Genomic DNA, 21,814 nt, shown 5'->3' with positions numbered 1-21,814 from the left:
AATAAAATAAACGTGTGCTGCTTTGGAATAAAAGGCCTACCTTTGAATGCAGATGTGTTGTAATTGTGGTCGATGGCAGCAACCATGTCTTTCCAAAAGTCGGAATTCACCTCATTTCCCCGCTAATCACAAAAACATAAAATTACAATCTAGAGTACATCTTTCTCCACATGTAAATGTCAATCATCCATTTGAAACCATAACTTATCCAATATTACCTTATGCAACATGTCCACAACTCTTCCACAGAGGAGAGCCCCAGGCAAATCAAAGTAGTTGTCATAGAAATAATATTTTGCTGCAAAGACCAAAACAAAAGTCATAGAAATCCAGTGAGAGGTGATGTGAAAGAATACCAGACAATGCACTTCCACCTACTTAAGAGTACAGCACGTAGCTATTAGGTAATGAAGATGGATGTACATATCATACCAGATCTTGTGAAGGAAGTATTGAGGCTGTTGAAGTGCTTCCACTCTCTTTTTGGACCGTAATGTTTGATGATGTCTTCTGTGCTCAGGTCAACGCTTCCGTGGGTCGCTCTAATCAATCAAGGAATACAACTTTTAAAGTATCTCACTTTTAAATAGGTCAGTGAAAGCAACAAGAACTTTGAAAAAACAACATACCGCAAAACAGTTCCATCTTCAGCCAGCTTCACAAGGTTTCCATCCTCCAGATCCACTACTAGTCCTTTAAAACTAGACACAAAATTTAGCATGTTAGAAATGCCTGTGCTGTCCTCAGCATGGACAACTCGGTGCATGCCATTCCGGAGGACAGCAAAACAGATTGCTGAGCCACTAGAGCAACATAATAACTCAGGGTACAGTACATGCAACAAAATTAATCTAATTAAGTTATCTTAATTATCAAATGTGTTTCTTTTTTGTTGTGAATACTAGATAGATTTATCTGTTTGCCTTTAACTTTCAGATAAAACAATCCCAGAAGAAAAACCTATTCTTTGATTGATATTCTCACAGCTTATGTCCTCACAAAGACCAGGGTATGGTATTTAAGGGTCAAAAGCCAAATAGGTTAGAAACCACTTAATACAAAACTGAAAGCATGGGTGAACTGCTTGCCGATAGTTTAGGCTTTGACTTTGGAAGCGGCTGCTGTTGCTGACTCACCAGAAATCCCAGGTAGCCGGGGTTAGGTTCAGCAGGTCCTTGTCATAGCCTTTATGCTCCACCAGATACCTGGCAAAGCTCTCATAGATCAGCTGCAAAAATAACGAGGAAATAACATCATTATGTAACATCAGGAAAACGAGCAGCACAGTGAACAATGAAATGAAATTAACAATGAAATGCAAATATGTGCCAATAAATTCCAAGAATAAAACAGCTTTTTATAAAATGGTTAGTTATTAACTGTATATATTATTATTTATTGATTATTTACTAAACCCTGTGATTTATCTGGTTGAATACTTAAAGGGTCATTTTGGGGATTGGACCCCATTGTCCTTTGTTTTTGTGTGTAAGTGACTGATGGGAACAATAATCTTTGACATTGGTCCAGTATTAAGCGTGAATGCTGCAGCCACAGACCGGGCCGCAATGTAACCCTATGGGGCAAATGTTCAGCGTCAATGTGGTCCACTAAAAGCTGTTTTTACCACTAAAAGGATCAGATTATTATTCTAAGTGTCTAATGAAAGGATCCTTATGGAGACAGACCTTTATAAACTTCTTTAAGACCTTTCTGTTTAACCAAATACAGCTGAGGTCTCTAGCGCTAAACCCACCATACTCCATTTAAAAGATAAACTATTTTAGCGTTTATAGGGGCAGCATATTTTCACATGTAAATTAGTAAACTGTGTGTCTATTTCAACCAAAACGAGAGTTGTGATGGTTGGAAAAGTGGATAGACGACCAAAACGTCTTTTCATAGTTTAATTTTGTTTCTGTCGACTTTGAATGAATGAACTTTACGTTGCTAAAATTACTGTTTAGTTACATGGAGTCTGGTGGGTTTAGCAAAAACACTTTTGCGGATGTTTTTATATTTTAAAAAAGGATCTTTCTCTTTAACGACCTCCTTGGAAATCCTTTCCACAATGTTGTCAGACACTTAAAATAACAATCTGAGCCAGTCAGCGGCAAAACAAGCACTTTAGTGAAGGTAAATACAAGCTGGACAATTGCCATTTTCGCTTGATTTGCTGTTGCCGGCTGCAGGGATCTCCCTTTATACTGGACCAATGTCAAAGACTGTTGTTCCCATCAGTCACTTAGACACAAAAACAGAGAAATAGGGTGCAGTTTAAGAAAAAAATGGTAGGTACCCTTTAATGATCAGTGAAAACTTCCCTTCCAGCTCACTAATGTTTGAACTTGTAATGGTGAACATGTTAGTTAACCTATGCAGACATCCAACAGACATAAAAACATTCATTTGGAGTCATGTCTACATCCGTTTCAACCTTTCCCAGCTCCTTAAGAAAATACAGCCGCTACCTCTTTCTGTGTGCTGTGCATTAGGGGCTGGGAAGGTAGCGTACACTAGGTTTATCAGGGCCCTTTCACTAAAAACTGCTGCCTGAGGAAACAGTTTATGAGACTGTGAAGGCTGAAAAACCTGAAAAATGAGTTAAAAAGCTCCACAGGGCTGAGAGTAACTAGAGAAATGGGTGGTAATTAACTGTGGCATCGTCATAAGGGATATAATACGAGGCATTACATGACACAGTCATTTGATTCCATTGTTAATATCAAAATGATTGCGATAACTGCAGCTGGAAAAAGCAACTCATTACTGTAAAGTTAGCATCTCAGTGATGACAATCAGTGTCGGAGGAAATATTCAGATCCTTTACTTAAGTAAAAGAACTAATACCACCCTGAAAAACTATTCTGTTACAAGTAAAAGTCCTGTATTGAAAATGTTAATTAAGTAAAAGCCTGTAAGTGTCATTGGGTAAATGTACTGAAATATAAATAAAGTCCTTCCATTTTCTACTATTTTGAGCCATTTGTTTGTATGCGATGGGTCTCTCTATTAACCAATAAAGAAAGTGAGACATATTTGATATCTGATAATGACTGGCTGGGATTCAGCAGTCATTAAGGTCAGGCATCTTCAACAAGGGGTCCATGGCCCCCTAAGGTTTTTTTTCAAAAACAATGATATCGTAAACATGTATTCAACATATTATTGGCAAATAAAATTAAGTCTATTTTTAAGGAGAAAAAACCTTCTTGCTGGGCTGACTGGCCTGTAGGTAAGCTAGTCACAATGGTAGGCATCCACAGATCTGGTTCATCCTGAGGACTCTCTATGTTTAACATTAAAAAGGGATTTATAAAATCATGCCAACAGTTAAAACTTAAAATGCGTGGTATTCTAAGCACAAAAAAAGGTTTGTATAAGGCTTTAGACCGCCAACACGTTATTGTAGGCTCCTTGTAATATGCAACTTAAATGTATAGCCCATCATCCTCTCTCAGTTAAGGGGTCTGTCATGGCTTAAAAACGTTGAAGACTCCTGGTTTAGGTGTTGTAACTCGGTGTCACGACATCCAGCTGTACCCTGTGCGTCTGCTCGTCCCTTCTAGTAGAAGCACATGATTGATGGTATGGGAAGGTGCTGTTGCCAATAGGCCTCAGAGAGGATTCAAAGACATGGTGGTGATCTTCATTATCATCATCCCCGCCGACGTTCAACCTGTGAGTCACGCAGAGTGACTGCAGCGCCATGGAGCATTTCGCATCGCATCACCCTGGCTGCACACATCTCTCCAGGCTACCACATCGAAAAGCCAATTTTTCAATACAGCAAGCCAGAATTGACAAGTGACCGTGGGAGCTTATTGGCGCAGATGTGTTGCGGACCGAAGCGTAACGGCCACCGTATTGTTATGTATCGGGGCTCTAGCTGCACGGGCTCCACACACACGCTCACTTACCCTGGAGGTCTCCTTCAGGTGGTAGCGGCAGAGCGTGTGGTCCAGGTCGAAGCCGATAACGTCACTGTCCGACAGGCTGAAGTATTCGCTCATTGTGGCAGACGCTGGGGGGGGACGCAGGCGAGAGACCGTCCACACATCAAACACCACTAACCTTACTGCTGTGTCAACGTCACTGACTGACTGGCTGACTCTGGACACGCGCCGCTCAGGTCTTCGCTCACGGTACCGCGAAAAACAATTCACCGAAGACGTTGTCCTAAACCCCCGAATCGATTTGTCACTAAACGGGTAACATTTGGAGCCAGGAGTTAAACTCCTGTGTGCCAGAAGAAGGCGGCAGAGAGGCGAGTGCGGGAGCGTGCAGTGCTTCCGGGTGTGGAATGAAGATCGTAACTCACAGTGTGTGTGCGCAATATGAATTTGGAAAGCGCATTCAATTATGCAGGGCTGGGTGGAACTGTAGTGTTGAGATGCTTTATTGTCTTTATGCATTGTAAGCAACTTGCTGTTTAACTCCGCACATGCTCAGAGTTTAGACCTATGCCTTTGTCCTCTTTTTCTTATGTAATATTTATTTTTGCGTGTAGGCCTATATATTTGTTTTCCGTATGAATTGTTTATTTCATATTAATACATTAATGTTTGTTTCTTTATGTTTGCACCGTTCAACAAGGTTAATTCCACAAAAGTGTTCTTATTGTGGCAATAAACCCATTTAAACATTTTTCTTGTTCTGATGTTCATTGTTTTTGAAGTGTTTATTTTTATTGTTTTGGTTGTTGAGCTACTTTATTCTTTAGTAATTGGTTCTTTAAAAAAGTAAAAAAAAAAATCTTGTAAAGCACTTTGTGAATTTATCTGTGAGATTATTTTTAATGTTAAAATAAGAGATTTTTCTCGAGACCTTAGGTTCCTTGGGGTCAACATCAGTGATGACCTGACTTGGTCTCTCCACTATTTTGCAGACACCGTAGCTCCGCCCAAGACAATTGTGATTGGTTAAAACAAATGCCAATAAAACAGAACATGTTTTTCTCCCATCCCACAATGCTATGTGGACCATAGACTGTCAACAATTAATGTTAATATACAGTCTATGGTGTGGACTAGCCAGACCATTTGCATTTGAATATGCACAAGTAACCTACCTGTGCTGTCCTCATTTACGTATTTAGGCCTACATATTTTTTTCTTTTCTTATTTTTTGATCTGTGCTATCCTCCAATATGGCCGCCAGGGGGCACATTACGTCACTAAAGGCGCGCCGCACCCAATTCCTCAGCAGGTGCAGGTGATTGGTAGAAGAACACGTAAACTCTACCAGGAAACTTGACACTTAAGTGGCCCTCTTCACCCCCCATTGCCCGAGTGCTGTGTTGCAGTAGCTCGTGCTGCCGTCCGCTCGTGCTGTCCCCACCACTCTGGATGTTACTACGTGATGTGGCTCGTGAGCGAGGAGAGGGTTCCTGACACGGAATGACTTGCAGTGATTGACGTGGCCACACCATGGAGGTTCAGGAGAGGTTTTCTTCGTGTTGGCAGAGTTTTCTGGCATGTTTTAAAAAGCCCAACCAGTCCACTGAGGAGACCACGCGCGCGGACAAAACGGTCAAAACGGACATAGTTTTTGTTAATCCCGTTTCTCATGATAAAACCTCAAACCCCGACTTCAATTCAAAGAGACCTTTACCGGCAGTGCCTCCGGCTGAGTTAGCAGCAGCAGCAGCCTCGGGGCTTGTCTACATCGCCCTGTATGACTACTCCGCCCGCACCGAGCAGGACCTGAGCTTTAACACCGGGGACACTTTAGAGGCTCTGGACAAAAGTCCAGGGGAATGGTGGTTTGCAAAAGCCCTGACAGGAGTCTCGGCCACCAAACAGGGATACATCCCGGCCAATTATGTGGCACCTGTGGAGAGTATCGACGCAGAGCCGTAAGTGACCTTGCCGTCATATTAATATGAATGCGAACATTACTCATGAATTCAAATAACTACAAAAGTCAATGTAGTAGACCTATTTTCTAAATGACTGGACCCTTTCATAACCTATTCTTATCTGTGATGTTATCTTATTTGCATTGTCAGCGGTGGAATGTAGCCTACGTTAACTCCAGTAGGCTACTGTACTTAAGTCCAAATGTTGACGTTCTTGAGTCTTTTCTTTTCATGCCACTTTCTACTTCTACTCCGCTACATCTCAGAAAGAAGTATTGTACTTTTTACTCCACTACATTCATCTGACAGCTTTAGATACTTTTACTCATTAAGATTTCTGCACACAAAACACACAGTTCATAATACCTGATGTTTGATTATAAAGTAACCTAGCAACAATATGGCCTATAGGGCCTACTAGTCCAGCTGAAATGATGAGACCATTAAACACAACTGTTTGGATCCTTTACACTTTCTACAATGGGTATTATTGGTGTTTAGTATTAGTGGTATTAGTTCTTTAATTTAAGTAAATTATCTGAATACTTATTCCACCACTGATAATAACCATATAGTACTTCAAGTACTGCATAAAATCATGTATTTTCTAAATAGCAATTGCCTTTTCTTAACCTAACACAGGTCTTTTCCAAACTGTGATTTTTGTTTTTCCTCCATTTTGTCCAAGACCATAACACATTTGGAGCTCTAAAGTCCTTTTTTAAGAAACCTAACTGTCTTTGAATGCCATTTCACAGAGGTAAAACATGGCAACATGTTCTTCTGTCTTTAGTGCAGAATGATGCCCATGGAGTCTTGGGTTGAACTAGTTAATGATTGTCTATAACCAGGAAGTACAGTCCACGGGTTAATTATTCCCCTCAAGGCAAGACTCAAAAACACAAGACTGACACAAGTGCATTCAAATGCCTTTGCCTGCATTTCCTGGATAATTGTAGCTAAAGTTTAACCAACAACAATGACACAATATTAGGGGTGGGGGAAAAAAAAAAAATGTTATTATGCATCGCGATTCTCTCTAGAACGTTTCGATAATAGGGTCTGACATGTTAATTATCAATTATTTAAAAATAAATGTGTAAAATGTTTTTTCTTTATTTAAAAGTTACAGTTTTCAGACATGTACAAATCAGAAAACAGAGGGACTGAAAAAAGGATTGGATAATGGACATTACCTTAGAGTTTAGGCAAGCGAGAAGAAGGTGTGTGTGTGTGTGTGTGTGTGTGTGTGTGTGTGTGTGTGTGTGTGTGTGTGTGTGTGTGTGTGTGTGTGTGTGTGTGTGTGTGTGTGTGTGTGTGTGTGTGTGTGTGTGTGTGTGTGTGTGTGTGTGTGTGTGTGTGTGTGTGTGTGTGTGTGTGTGTGTGTGTGTGTGTGTGTGTGTGTGTGTGTGTGTGTGTGTGTGTGTGTGTTAGGTATATTACCCATAAAGAAAGTGAGACATATATTTCTTGTACATAGGTTACTTTTATTCTGTGCCCCTACCCCCTCTTTGCCTTCTCAAACCAAAGTTACACCATAATAAAATAAAAAATATATGTTTATACACATACATGATCTAATAAGAAATACAAAATAAATAGGATCTACTTTATCACATTACATGTGACCACCTCTAAGAAGCCATTTCTCCACCTATAAACACGACTGAGTCTCTGAGATGGAAGATCACTGTGAGAGGTCATTCAGCTGGTTTAAGTGTGGCATGACTACAGTATAAAAGCCTCAGACAAAACATTGCATTACAAGTTGTGTGTGACGAATACTGTATATGTTAAAAAGCTCAGATTTCTATGTATATATTTTTTTGAATCAAGCAGAAAGAAATTGTTGCATCGATAATCAGTTTAGAATGAAATTGTTGGCCTAGTCTAATTGTGAGGTGCCCGGAGACTCCCGCCCCTACAAAACATGAGACCGGGTTCTACAACAAACCCCTTGTTCTGGCTGCAGGTAGCCACGTCTCCTTGCCATCAAAACCTCCTGTCAGATACTACAGTGCTGTATGAGTTAACTTCACTCATTAAAATTAGGGAGGACGTTTTCCTTTTGTTGTTGGAGAGAATACTGTTCCAGAAAAGTCCAACCCATATTTGTGATGCATTAATGGTCCATTTGCCTTCTCGGTGAAACTAGTTTCATCTCAGGTGTTATCTGGTTTTTCCTGTTTTGCTGCTCAGTCATAAAAATAGTTCTGATTCCCTGCAGCAGCGGGTGTCATGTCACTTAAGCACAAACCTGATAGGCATGGTGTGAGACCAGGATGGATTGGTTTTAGACATGTCAGGGGACAGAAGCCGGCTCAGGTAAAGGTGAAGTTCAAAATCCTGGACTAAGTTTGTGGTTCAATGTTAGGCACTTTTAGCTATTCTCAGTTTAATTAGGGCCAGATTAAGAGACTTTTTAACAGAAAGGTACTTTTATTTTTTTGTTATTAAATCTGAACATTAAGCCATACAACTGTCATGTTAAACAATGGAAAACACATGGTGCCAACTCAGCAAGTTTTTAAGCCTGAATAAAAGACATTTCACCCCTAAATTGTCAGGCCCTGTAAATGTCAGGTTTACAAATTACCTTCTTTAATACAAATAGCATTTTCTTATCATGTTCTTATATGACAAGTCCCTTTATTATATCTATTATGGTGTGTAACATCTCTATGAAATGTATGTCACTTTGTGGTCAATTGTAGTGGATGGTAAGCACAAAATAACCGCCAGCCACTCATAATATTGTAAAGAATGTACCTTTACTGCCCAGATTTTTACATATATACCCCTGTCTTCATATACACAAAGTTTGTGTGTGTCAGTGCAGCAGTGAGGCTCAGTGATTTCTTTTTTTTTTTTCTTTTTTATGATGACCCACAGACACATTCTGAATAAATTGATCCCACTGACTTAGTGGGATCAATTTATTAAAAATAGATTGTAAACCTTTTAGATATGGTAAAACTGATTGTGGTCTTGTGTTTTTGTGGTGCAGACAGTATTAATAAGCCAATGAATGTAATTACCAGTGAACCCCAGTTGAAGATTTTAGAAATAATTTTCCTTCAGAAATGACTATATATGTTTAACCTGTTCTGATTCATGGCTTAAATTCTGCTTTGCAGATGGTATTTTCCTGACACCAAGAGGCTGGACGCAGAGAAGCTGCTGTTGGCCGGAGGGAACCAGCAGGGCGCCTTCCTCATCCGAAACTGTGAAAGTCAGACAGGGGAGCGCTCGCTCTCAGGTGAGCTCAGATCACATACCACAGTAGCTGCTCGAGCTTTGAATACATTCTCTAAAATCATTTGTGTGAGTTTCGTACCTTTTGCCCAAATTTGTACTGGCCCTCAGTTTTTTTGAGTTGTTGTGGGGAAATATCCCAAAAGAATGAAGTGAGTCCACTGTGTCTTAAAGGTACAATATGTAGGCTAATAATTTTACTGTATGAATCCAAAAATGACCCCAATGTGTCATCAGATATTAAGGAAACATGCTAAATAAAGAACTTTAAAAAAAAAAAAATCTTTTCTGGCAACGATGCTAATGCCAGTATCTTCTCCTTTGGCCTGTGTGTTGTTATCAACTGCCCAGTTTGACAGCCAGGCCGGGTTGCCAGGTGTTATTTTTAGCTAATTCTAAGCCTTTCCGTCAGATGGGGAAAACAGCGAGCTTGTGTTTTTGGCGGTTCCTATCATAATTCTAAGCCCAAAAAGTGTACCTGTCGTTGGGTGAAGAGCTCCGTGTGAGCTCAGGCTTTTATGACTGTCAACATAGCCAGCATCTAACGTTAGCTGCTCCACTGTGCTGTGGAGTAATGTCTGGCTTGGTGAGACAAGCATCTAGCAACATTGGTAACTGTTAGGTTTCAGGGGGCAGTCTGTGAGTCAGCTCCTCTTATGACGGCAAAAGGGGAGGCAAATTCCAACAGCCTGCTTGCAAACACAAATACTAGAAAAAGAGACGGTATACTAAATGCCGTACAGCTGTAAAAATGGACATGCCAGTGATTCCTTCACCCAAATTTCGCCTGCCTTTTGGAGCGTTCTTCAGCATGACATGGGTAGATCGTTTAGTTTCATGTGACACCAATATCTTCACTCAGGCTTTAAAACAGGAGTCTCTTAAAACATTAATCTCGGAACTTAATGAATCAAATCATGATTCAAATGCAGATTAATTACAACCTGTACTGTATGCATTAGTGGTGATGAAAAAATCAAATGGTACGTATCATATTTATCTTCTTTTTCTTCGTATTTAGCTATTCTTTTCCCTAGAATCGTGATTTTATTTTTCTACCCTTTTAAACCCAATGACTGACAAACTGGTTGTTTCTATGGTACCGCTGACAGCAACTACATCGTAACCGTTCCCAGCAAACGGAGCGAAAGTAGAAAATGCAGAAATGTTATGTTCTTCTTTACAAACGAAATATATGTCAGACTGACTGACGTGATGTGCATTCTTCTTAGAAAACTATACATATTTGGAAATGTCTCATGATATGTCTTTTATGTGATTGAATTATGTGATTCAACTTTTGTTGTAGTTTCTTTAAAGAAGGGGGGGGATTGCACAACTTAATACTACTGAATCACAATAGTTCTGTGATCACAATACAACCGCCGGCCATTCATCGTGAAAGAATCGAGGCCAAAAGCATATCGTCCCAGCTCTAGTATGCATGCATGTAAAAACAGAACATTGTTGTTTTACGTAACAGAATCATTAATAACCTATTAATTTTAAGAACCTGTTTGTGTAGTAATTCCTGAATAACGTTTCTGAAAGCTAACCAACTGCCAACACATTTAAATTGTACTTTTTATTCCACCTAATAGATAATATTTCTCAGATGAAGTTTTTTTTTTTTTTTTTTCCTGTACCATTTTCCCACAAAACAGCCCGAGCTTTGTTTAGTGACTCACTCTTATCCTCAGTTGACTGGAATGATTAATGGTATCACAGTCATCCAGTGAAATAAACAAGAGGTCTGTGCTGCCATGATGCAGTGATATGATAACGTAATCGCTCTCCGCTCTTATCTGACCTTGCTCTTTACACCATGACCACATTTTTTCCACGTTCATTCAGTATAGCCAAATTTCTGGCAATATTGCTGCACAGTCCCACTTAATCTCCAGAACTCCCGTATGAACCTAAAGCTGCAAAGACCATGGATGCCGCGCTGCTCATCTCTACTTTTATAGAGAGAGTGGACACTGATGCGATGCACAGGTCTGCCTCGACACACTCCTGGCCCACCGGGAAAAGTTCCAACTCTTCTGATTGCCACTCTACATCTGGGTGCCAGAGCAACCATTTCTAACCATCTAAACAACAGCTATAGTAGGGATTTAAATCAAACTCATGACAACAATAGTGTAAAATAATGCATGTTAATAAAAATAAAGCAGAAGACAACGGAATATCTTAATTGCGTTTATTTCGGATCAGACGGCAGCTGATTTAACACAACTCAAGGATTAATCTAGCCTGGCTGTTACCCTGCAATGGACCAGGCTAGCCGCAAAGAATAAATCTCCATGGTTACTTGGCTGGGTTTAATTCAACCTGGTTTTGTGCAACCAAGTCAAAGCTAAATACATCCGGGATAACTTGAATATCTTGGTTTCGTGCAACAGGCCCCAGAGGTGCTAGAATGATTAGCTGTGGAAGTGGGGTGGAGCCCATAGAGAATGCCTTTCTAGAGGGCCCAGAATTCTGTGCTATACCCTTGTGTTTGACTCTTGCGTACATCACTAATGTTGACCTGTCTTTCAGTGCTGGACAATGGGAAGGTGAAGCATTACAAGCTGAAAAAACTGGAGAATGGTCATTACTATGTGTCGAGGGTCAGATCCTTTCAAACACTGAAGGAGTTGGTGGAACATTACTCCACAATGTCCGATGGCCTCTGTGTGCGTCTGGGGGAACCATGCAAAAAGGTAAAACCCACTGTGAACTAAACACATCCCACAATCTTGCCACAATTGTCTAATCACAATTTTCTTTACAACATTTCTGTTTCATTGTTTGAATTCAATTAATTGCTGACATTAGCTAAGGTCCGAAGGGGTAAAACTGTTAATGGCAATTGTGGATTATAAAAAAAATCGGAAAAATCCATGTTTTACATTAAATAGGGATTGTTCACTTCATAGTCTGTGTACTTATTATGTGTTACTACATTATCTGAGTCAAATTGACTATATAAACCATAGATTTATCTTCGGTTTCATTAAAAACTTTATAAGTTTAAAAAAGTAGTACATAAATAAATATTTTTAAATTTTATTGAAATAAACGATTATATGTTAATCACAATTATTTCTTAGACCATTTATTGTAAAGGGAAGCAAGCATTTGTAATTGTAACAGCTCTACCCATTGGGTCTATTCCTTAAATTAACTTTTTCTATACAGTTTTTAAAGTGACATTGTCGTCATGGTAATCGGTGATTCTTCCTGTCTGTGTAGATGGGAGCTCCACAGACTCACGGCCTGTCCTACAACACTGTGGACCAATGGGAGATTGACCGCAACTCCATTAAATTGCTGAGGAAACTCGGAGCCGGTCAGTTTGGAGAAGTGTTTGAGGGCCTCTGGAACGACAGCACAGCAGTCGCAGTGAAGACCCTCAAACCTGGTACACTAATGCCTCATTTTCTCTCACTGAAGCTGTTAAACCACAAACATACTTTTTAGGAATGAATGAATATGAGTTGCAATTTGATTTGATCATGTCAACATTCCGGGATCGGTAAAATCTGAAAATGTTGATATCTAACTAACATAGTATTGTCTCTTTGCCGGTTATAGACAAGATTATACCTGTAGCATTCAAACCACTATGGAGATATGAAAAACTTGTTGAACTGCACTTATGGACGGAAAATGATAAAACCTGTCTTTGAGAGATCAAAATCATTTTTTTTTAAATTATATCTGAGCTTTTTAAAGCAGGACTGTACTATTCTTTCAACCTGTTTGTCCCAAGTTAGCAAACAGAGGCCACTCCTGGTTTTCTGTACACACATCAGTGTAATAAGCCAAACTCCAGAGATCATAAATATCTCAAGCTGCCAAATGGTGCAGAAAAAACCCCAATAACAATTATGAATTTGCCTTCAAATAATTATTGGAAATATTGCATTTCAGTGGAAGGAGAAATTATATGTGTACACTTTGCTTTTAAAAGGAAAAGATAATAGGACCTAAGTTAGAGCCCTGAGGGACCTCAGTTAATAATTCCTGTTGTCACTGAAACTGACGGTTTATTTTTGAAAATTAATATTAATTGCTGATGAGTGAATATTGTTTGACAAACAACTTATAATCATTAACTATTACAAGGATTAGGTGCAACTTTATAATAACCATCTAAAGAATGTTTGTATACAGTTAATGAACAATTAACACTTGACAATGTATTAACTATCCAAATGAATGAACTAAATATTTCATATTACACTCAACTATTCGTAGAATAATATACATTATAGCATTACTAATAATTAGTAAACATAAATTATAATTTCATTATTTGTCAACAGTAAAATATCTAAAGTTTAATTGTCTATCAATTTACCATGTATGAATTATGTTTGTTGTAAAATGCTACCATATTATTGTTATCGGCCAGTTGTAAATAAGTTCTGTTATATGTATATCTGACTATGGAGTTGCAACTGTAAGTTGGTTCAGAAGCTCCTTGTTCAAAAAACTAACCAGGTAGTTAGCATTAGTAGCGCTAGCCTCCATGGCTAACCAGACCAAATATTTCTGCACTAATTCTGACACGATTTAGTGTAGTTTATTTTGAACACGATTAAATTATAAAGATAGACAAATAAGAAAATGTACTATTTAACACAAGGAAGATCAACTAACAAAAACAAAATACTTATCACAACATCCAAGGATCTGTGTAAGAGCGATTTGCACAAACATAACAATGTGTTTTTAAACCCAAAAATTATTAAACCCTACAAAATGATTACATGTCAACGTTGCACTCCTAATGTAGCATCACTGAACACCTGTGGCAGGTACTATGGACACTGAAGATTTTCTTAGGGAGGCTCAGATCATGAAGAGGCTGCGGCACGCCAAGCTGATCCAGCTGTACGCAGTGTGCACCATGGAGGAGCCCATCTACATCATCACAGAGCTCATGAAGAATGGCAGCTTGCTGGAGTACCTACAAAGTAAGACAAGCTAACTTACATGTGATCATGAGCTACTGCTACTTTATGACAGGATCAGAGTCCAATGCAAGTGTGCACAGGGCAGGCTACAGTAGCTGTGTCCCAGAGCAACAAAACCAATATAGATTCCCCAATTTATAAATCAAAAATATGTAACCAGTTGAACATATTTTCACATCATAAATTGTTTTAGCATCAGCCAAAGGGCAGCCCAGTGGCCTATAAACCAATTTTCTTGTGTAGAAAATCCATTCCAGGTTCCGGGTCCACCCACTTTCCCACTGGGTTTGTAACTAAAATAGTCCAATGAAATAATAGCCATGCATCATACAGATTACTTTTAATCAATCATTTTCTCTCTCTCTCTCCTTCATTACATTACATGTCATTTAGCTGGCGCTTGTATCCAAAGCAACTTACAATTGTTATGTCAGAGGCCGCAAGCCTCTGGAGCAACCAAGAGCTAAGTGTCTTGCTCAGGGACACATTGATGTATTGCAGTGTGAATCGAACGCAGATCTCTCAAACCAAAGTTGCTGGATGTGAAAAATCCACTGCACCATAACCATTCTTATGTCAGCAGACATTGTGCAAACTACACAACGATGATTATGATTATAATGACAAACAGAATATAGTGAAAATCTTATCTTTGTAATTTTAAAGCATCATGCAATCAGGGAAGGATGGAGTTGAACTGAGGTCTGTGGTAGGGTTTTTAAGCGCTTGATGAGACCTTGTTTTTCAGTGCGTCGTAAACACAATGTAACCCTAACACTTGAAATAGACATGTGTTGCTGTCTTAGTATTTGGATAAAAGCCCTTTGCTTTGTAGTGTAGATTCGGAAATGCTCCCATAGGTTGTATTAGAGAGTAGGAACAAACAACCAATATGGTTGTAGGGGTTGGAGGACTTGAGTAAACACTTTAAGTATAGAAGTCAAGCCGTGCTCATGATTTGAAAAAAAAAAGAACTGTAGATCAGGTTTTTAAAGTAATGGAGAACACCATAGAGGTAAATCTGTGAACAATGGATAAATGAAGCGTTCTACCCTGTTCACTTTTACCTGGGGCTGAGCGGTTTGTGATAAACATTGTTTTGCCATTTCTCTGGCCGAGGTTGCCATTTGAATTGCAATAATAAGAGTAAGGTATGATATCCCAACAAGTACTCAATACATAGTTTATTAAGCACACAAACTCCCCTCAGCAGGTTGTTCTGTCATTTAGCCTACCCTGTTATAAATAGCAGTGACGTTGTGGTTAAAGTCACATTTTGGAAGTATCTGATATTTACTGTATGTAAGTATCAAAAGTAATTTTCTGATATTAAATTCTTAATTATGATAAGTAAAAGTAAAGACCCACCTTTGTTACAAGAGCCTGCTGGAGGTAATTTCATGATTATCAGTTATTATGCTTCTCTTCTTTAGTTTTGCCGCTTGGTAACAAAGCGCCATCACATAACCGATTTTAAAAACCATATGCAAAATGATTCTCTTCCTTACATTTCTTTGTGTGGTTCCTTTTTAACGTGGTGGGATTGGATCTGTGTGTCTCCCTCCATGATTGCAGAGGATAAGGGCGCCACGCTGCGGGTTGCCGACCAGATCGAGTTGGCGGCCCAGGTGGCGTCGGGCATGGCTTTCCTGGAGCTGCAGAACTACATCCACAGAGACCTGGCCGCCAGGAACGTCCTGGTGGGAGAGAACAACATCTGCAAGGTGGCGGACTTTGGCCTCGCCAGGGTCTTCATGGTGGGTCTCCCATTTAAAGTGATGCTGTAGACTGGAAGTAGAAAGTGTCAGTTGAGATAAGATCGATGTTCTGTCCTGGAGGTAATCTGTCTTGGACACCCAAGCTATCTGCTCTGTGGAAAATTCAACACACCATAGTACATACATGCATGCATACATATAATGTGGTGAAATGTAATCGAGTATATTTAGTCCTGTACTGTACTTGAGTACATGTGTCGAAGTACTTTACTTTTCTTTTTATGCCACTTTCTACTTTAACTCCGCTACATTGCAGAAATATTTTACAGTTTACTCCGCTACATTCATCTGACAGTTAACTAGTTACTTTAGTTACTCTCTACATTCATCTGACAGTTTACTAGTTACTTTAGTTACTCCTCTACATTCATCTGACAGTTAACTAGTTACTTTAGTTACTCTCTACATTCATCGGACAGTTTACTAGTTACTTTAGTTACTCCTCTACATTCATCCTACAGCTTTAGTTACTCCTCTACATTCATCCTACAGCTTTAGTTACTTTAGTTACTCCTCTACATTCATCCTACAGCTTTAGTTACTCCTCTACATTCATCCTACAGCTTTAGTTGCTCCTCTACATTCATCCTACAGCTTTAGTTACTTTAGTTACTCCTCTACATTCATCCTACAGCTTTAGTTACTTTAGTTACTCCTCTACATTCATCCTACAGCTTTAGTTACTTTAGTTACTCCTCTACATTCATCCTACAGCTTTAGTTGCTCCTCTACATTCATCCTACAGCTTTAGTTACTTTAGTTGCTCCTCTACATTCATCCAACAGCTTTAATTACTTTAGTTACTCCTCTACATTCAAACAGCTTTAGTTACTTTAGTTACTCCTCTACATTCAAACAGCTTTAGTTACTCCTCTACATTCAAACAGCTTTAGTTGCTCCTCTACATTCATCCAACAGCTTTAGTTACTTTAGTTACTCCTCTACATTCAAACAGCTTTAGTTACTCCTCTACATTCATCTGACAGCTTTAGTTATTTTACACATTTAGATTCCTGCAAATAAAACAAAGTTCATTAAAGAACAGTGAGAAAACTAAAGTGAAGGTTTTTGGAACTTGTTGATCAAGTTATTGTACAATGGAGCTTGGTAGCTGTAGGCCCACTACTGTGATTGCAGTATACTTTACTAATGTAAAACTAAAGCCAGCTCACATTCGCCACATATGCAGACTGGCATGCATTTTGAAAGCTAATAAATAACATCCCATCAGGTATTTGCCCATCGGGCGTTTTGGGACATGTCAAACACTTAAATCAATCCAAATCCAGCTGACTGACAGTTAAAATCTATATTGTGTGCCTTGTTTGATTTCCAGAAAGATAATGAAAATGTGTATGAAGCCAGAGAGGGAACCAAATTCCCGGTGAAGTGGACTGCTCTAGAGGCCATCCACGAAAACAAGTTCACCATCAAATCGGACGTTTGGTCTTTTGGAATTTTGCTGTATGAGATCATGACGTTTGGACAGATGCCTTACCCAGGTGACACTTTCAACCTTGACACAAGTGATTCTCTGAACATAGAGATTTACAGACACAAAGTTAGGTCTGATATACTGTATTTAGAATTTTCTGAAAAGTCAAATGAATCTATGATTTTTTTTGAAGTAGTTCTCAAAAAGTCTCTGAATGTTCCGGGGAGACATTCAATGCAAAAGTAATTGTCTCCTGTAAGTACTAATGTCCTTTCTGTGGATTCCTCAGCCATGACAAACTACCAGGTGGTGCAGAAGCTTCCCCAGGGCTACAGGATGCCTTGCCCCCCCGGCTGCCCCAAAGTCATGCACAGCATCATGATGGACTGTTGGAAGGAGAACGAGCAGGACCGGCCCACGTTCGAGACCCTGCAGTGGAAGCTGGAGGACTACTTTGACCTGGACGTCCCCTCCTCCTACGACGACGCCGGCCGCTACTAGCACAGCGATCAGGCTGCGACACGTGCAGAGAGAAAAGACGCAAAATACAATCCTATTCATTCCGCACGGATGCCAAACTCAAATCACCTGAATCCAAACATAAACAAACCTAGAAGAATGATCAAACCGATTCAAATGTAATTCAAAATGTCGCTCATTGCAGACAAACTAAGGATCTGAAATGTGTGATGCATGGGGTGGCAGATTGGACTCTATCTGACATGCAGTGAGGAGGCTTTTACCACAGCTCCAGGTGGTTGTGACACTCTGTTTTTGACAGCTGAATGTACTTTCAGACCGGCTGTATGTGGATTGGCTAACTCTTAAAGCACACTTTACTTGAAGAGTCCTTTTTCAGAAAGCTGCTATCTTTTCATCTTGACAAACTGGTTCTTCTCCTTGGAGAATGTTTGCAATGCACGCTCTCCACTGTCTTGCCTGCAGAGCTTTTACTGGAAGGTACCTTGCAAGATTGATGAGTCATGTTTGGTTTTGTGTCTTAAGTGAGTCATAGTGGGACAGAGTGATTGACAGGTGATATAATCTCTATGCACATGTACGAATAGCTATCGGAAGGGATTTAAAAATGATTGAGATAAGAGACTGTATCGGGCTCCAGCAGCCAGAGGGGCTGAAGAACAATAACCCATCTTTATTTTTTCATTCCTAGATTCTATTTTGATTTTTTTTTTTTTTTGGCCACTTTGCCTTATCTTGAAGTTGATCTGTAATCAGTGGCTTATTGGGACATCCAGAAGACACAGAGCAACAGCCGCATTAACTTGTCGTATTTCCAGACTTGTGATAAATCTAAGTCCTTTATCCACTCCTTTTTTTTAAGCTTTTGGTCTCTAGCGACTCCTGACTAACATGTCGGCCTCTTTAGCTACTAAATCCTCGCTGTGGTCACCGGCCAGTTTTCACCATTGCTACCGTTTAGTGCTCAACAGTTTTTAGCTGGGGTGTTTCCTGTTGCATCTGGAAATGGTGCCGATAAGAGTTATGAGTGAATCATCAATGCCATGTGTTAAATATTATTTCATGTTCTGTTGATTTCTATCCCCAAATAAAGTATTTCGAGAGCGCAAGGGATTATTTTAGGTGCAGTTGTTTTGACTGATATTGTGATTGCAATATGATTCACAATATTTGAGTAAATGTGTATCACTATTCTTGTTTTCATTAAATTAAAAAAAATTTAAAAGATTGTGTGATAATTCTTTTTTGGCGAGGATCTGTATCAAACAAAGATTCTTTTTTTTTTTTTTTTTTGTCAGAGATGTCTATGCAGCTCCACAATACTTCATTCAGGATGGTTTGACACATATTTTGCCTTTAACAAACATTGCGCCCACCTCTGCGATTTAGAAATCGCACTAGTTCATATCACGATAAAATTGCGATTCATTGTGAAGCCCTACTTCATGCCTGCGACACAGCACTTTTTGTTGTAATCCTCCCCTGGTTGCTCCACCGCCAGTGCAGCACGCTCTAGCCTCGCTGCGTTAATAATGGGGCCCACTAACAGTAGGCAAATGTATTTTATTGTTGTGCAATTGCTCAATGACTGAACAATGCAACGCTGTAATCCTTCCTTCTGAATATTTGTTGTTAAAAGCTGTAGAGCTGCTCTCAGATCTGTGGCCACATTCTTCCTGACCGTCCGTGACAACCCGGTGGATTATATAATGCTCTGATGATTATGTATGATGTCTTCAGTGTCATAAACCAACTCTTGTTAATTGTACATCATAAATATGGCTGCATTTTATATAATTTACTGTACTATAAAAATCGTTCATACAAAACCTAATCAAATTTCTTATATTGACTATGATCTTGGTTTGATTATTTTTTTCAAATTTAGAGCTAAAGTGCAATTGTAAAACTTGTTTTTGGAACATGGGAACCCCAAATAGAGATTGTGAAGCCACTAGAGAAAAAATAAGATAAGATTATTGTTCTTGTCTGTCATGAGTGACATACATTTGTCAAATGACATAACTTAGATATAAGAAGATAAAAGATACATAGAAACAGCGGGAAAACACTAACCGATCAAACTTGCAGAAACTTTTTGTTGGATGTTGTATGACTGTTCAGTGTCATGATGGCAGTGGGGATGAAGACATTTTTAAATGTGTGTAGCAGGACTCTCTGCCACAGTGCCATCAGCCGACACCGACGACTTGTCTGGCTACAGGCCGGCACAGCCAGTTGCTCAAAAGGTTTCAACAAGGAACCAACAAAACTCTCTGTCTCTTAACAGCCGAGTATCTGTCTCTGTGGTGTGAGGCAGTCATCTGGCGCTCCAGCACGCTACAAAGTTTAATTATTACAACGGTCAGCTGAGACAGTTAACTCACATGGCACGGCTCTCATGATCTATCCCCACACCTCTCTCGACTGCAGCTGATTGCAGACCACGCCCACCTCCACAACATGCTGTATAGCATTATGTATGTACATGTTAAATAAATGACTCATTGTGTGCCATACTGCTGCAGATGCAGTAGTAGTCTAGTGCAGGGGTCTTTAATGTTTTTTTTTGGGCAGGGTCCCCTTAGCTGAAAGAGAGACTGATTAGGGACCCCCTACCCGACAACATATATGTACATATATATACATATATGTTTTATATATATATATATATATATATATATATATATATATATATATATATATATATATGTATGTTTAACTGTGTTATTGCATGTCTCATATGTCTTTGGAAAAAGTGACAAAAGTAGGTCGGCCAAGGTATGTTGTGAACCTAAATTGATATGCAAGCCAAAAAATAGTATAAACAAAATCCTACAATGGGATCCTACAAAAATCCTACAATGTTCCTGTAGCAAGGTATTGAAGGCTCGATGGTGTTTTTGTCTCCAGTGACGCCTTCCAGGCATCTAACCTTAACCCTAAACATAACCATTGCCACGCTGCCTGGAAGGAGACATTGGGGGCAAAAAACACCAAAGACCTTATTGAAGATAGGCCTTGAATGTTAAATAAAAACATGGAAATATGTCTGCATGTCATTTGTGACTTTGGCCACACAGTGGTGCTGACACGCTGCTGCTGCGTCTTCTTCTCCTGGTCTACACTCTACTGAAAGCTGTCATCTGTGACACTTTCACCTGCAAGCCAAACGTAACTGTTCAATTTTCAGTGTGTCCCTCTGATCTGTATTCATGCCAGCTTGCTTGTCTCTCTCTCTCTCTCTCTCTCTCTCTCTCTCTCTCTCTCTCTCTCTCTCTCTCTCTCTGTCTGTCTGTCTGTCTGTCTGTCACAGAGCAGTGTGTGAGTGTGACCAACATATCAAGAAGCTGCAAACGCAGGGATAATTTCCATGAGTATCTTTGTTGATAACTTTCACCTGAAAACAGTTAGGCGTGTGTTGTACATTTGATTGTTTGGGTCAATATCAATGAGTCTTGAATTTACAGCGGGATTTCAGATTATACGGATATTTGAGACATGCCGTATTTGTGTCATTTAAATCTAATCCAACACAAATCTCCCAAAATAAAGCAATAGAGAAATGCACCACTGGCTTTGTCATTTTTTAGTTTTTCTTGGTTAAGGCATGAAAGCTAAGCAATGATCTGCTGTGGATGGGGCGCAGCAGCTAAACCTATTTTAGCCCCTTACAAAAAAGGGTAAAGCGGTGAAAATACTTAAAATATACACTTAAACTGACATGGCCGGACATGCTTTTTTATTTGCTGAATAAAGATTACTTTTAACTGCCACGTGATGCTTGATCTTTATTCAGGTATTTTAAAGGTCCCATGGCATGAAAATGTCAATTTATGTTTTTTTTTAACATTAATATGAGTTCCCCCAGCCTGCTTATGGCCCCCCAGAGGCTAGATGTCATGATAGGTGCAAACCAGGCCCTGGGTATCCTGCCATGCTCTTGAGAAAATAAAAGCTCACATGGGCTGATCAGAAATCTCTCCCCTTATGAGGTTATAAGTGTAACAGTTACCTTCTCTTTCTCTGTTTTGCT

At 39.5% G+C, this 21,814-nt stretch overlaps 2 protein-coding genes across 4 annotated transcripts in view; one reads left to right on the top strand and one right to left on the bottom strand.

Moving 5' to 3' along the window:
* The window catches only part of nt5dc1 (5'-nucleotidase domain containing 1), a 74,290-nt gene extending 69,981 nt beyond the window's left edge, over positions 1 to 4,309 (bottom strand). The window contains exons 1-7 of one of the 3 annotated variants that reach the window (XM_034901009.1): positions 4,075 to 4,309; positions 3,921 to 4,024; positions 1,137 to 1,228; positions 630 to 701; positions 433 to 542; positions 219 to 298; positions 41 to 122 (exon numbers count right to left, since the gene is read on the bottom strand). In XM_034901009.1, the coding sequence (XP_034756900.1) occupies positions 41 to 122; positions 219 to 298; positions 433 to 542; positions 630 to 701; positions 1,137 to 1,228; positions 3,921 to 4,013 (529 nt within the window). In that variant the 5' untranslated portion in view covers positions 4,014 to 4,024; positions 4,075 to 4,309. Of the gene's footprint in view, positions 1 to 40; positions 123 to 218; positions 299 to 432; positions 543 to 629; positions 702 to 1,136; positions 1,229 to 2,471; positions 2,526 to 3,920 lie in introns of those variants that run through there. The other 2 variants (XM_034901011.1, XM_034901010.1) reach the window with 2 other exon arrangements.
* Positions 4,310 to 5,253: 944 nt separating this feature from the next.
* frk (fyn-related Src family tyrosine kinase) lies at positions 5,254 to 18,391 on the top strand. Its single transcript, XM_034900987.1, has 8 exons — positions 5,254 to 5,857; positions 8,998 to 9,119; positions 11,660 to 11,823; positions 12,356 to 12,524; positions 13,927 to 14,085; positions 15,661 to 15,842; positions 17,200 to 17,365; positions 17,588 to 18,391. Exons 1-8 carry the CDS (start codon positions 5,430 to 5,432, stop codon positions 17,797 to 17,799), a joined length of 1,602 nt encoding a protein of 533 aa, XP_034756878.1. The 5' UTR covers positions 5,254 to 5,429; the 3' UTR covers positions 17,800 to 18,391.
* The last annotated feature ends 3,423 nt before the right edge of the window (positions 18,392 to 21,814 follow it).

Source organism: Etheostoma cragini, chromosome 18 (genome assembly GCF_013103735.1).
Source record: "Etheostoma cragini isolate CJK2018 chromosome 18, CSU_Ecrag_1.0, whole genome shotgun sequence".
In the NCBI taxonomy this organism is placed as follows: Eukaryota; Metazoa; Chordata; class Actinopteri; order Perciformes; family Percidae; genus Etheostoma; species Etheostoma cragini.
This window is presented reverse-complemented; position numbering and strand designations above follow the sequence as displayed.

Excerpts from the sequence above, each read along its gene's own strand:
- frk (XM_034900987.1), top strand. The coding sequence starts at position 5,430 with ATGGAGGTTCAGGAGAGGTTTTCTTCGTGTTGGCAGAGTTTTCTGGCA. Across the intron at positions 15,843-17,199 it reads GCCTCGCCAGGGTCTTCATG|AAAGATAATGAAAATGTGTA; the intron begins GTGGGTCTCCCA and ends TTTGATTTCCAG. Across the intron at positions 17,366-17,587 it reads TGGACAGATGCCTTACCCAG|CCATGACAAACTACCAGGTG; the intron begins GTGACACTTTCA and ends TGGATTCCTCAG.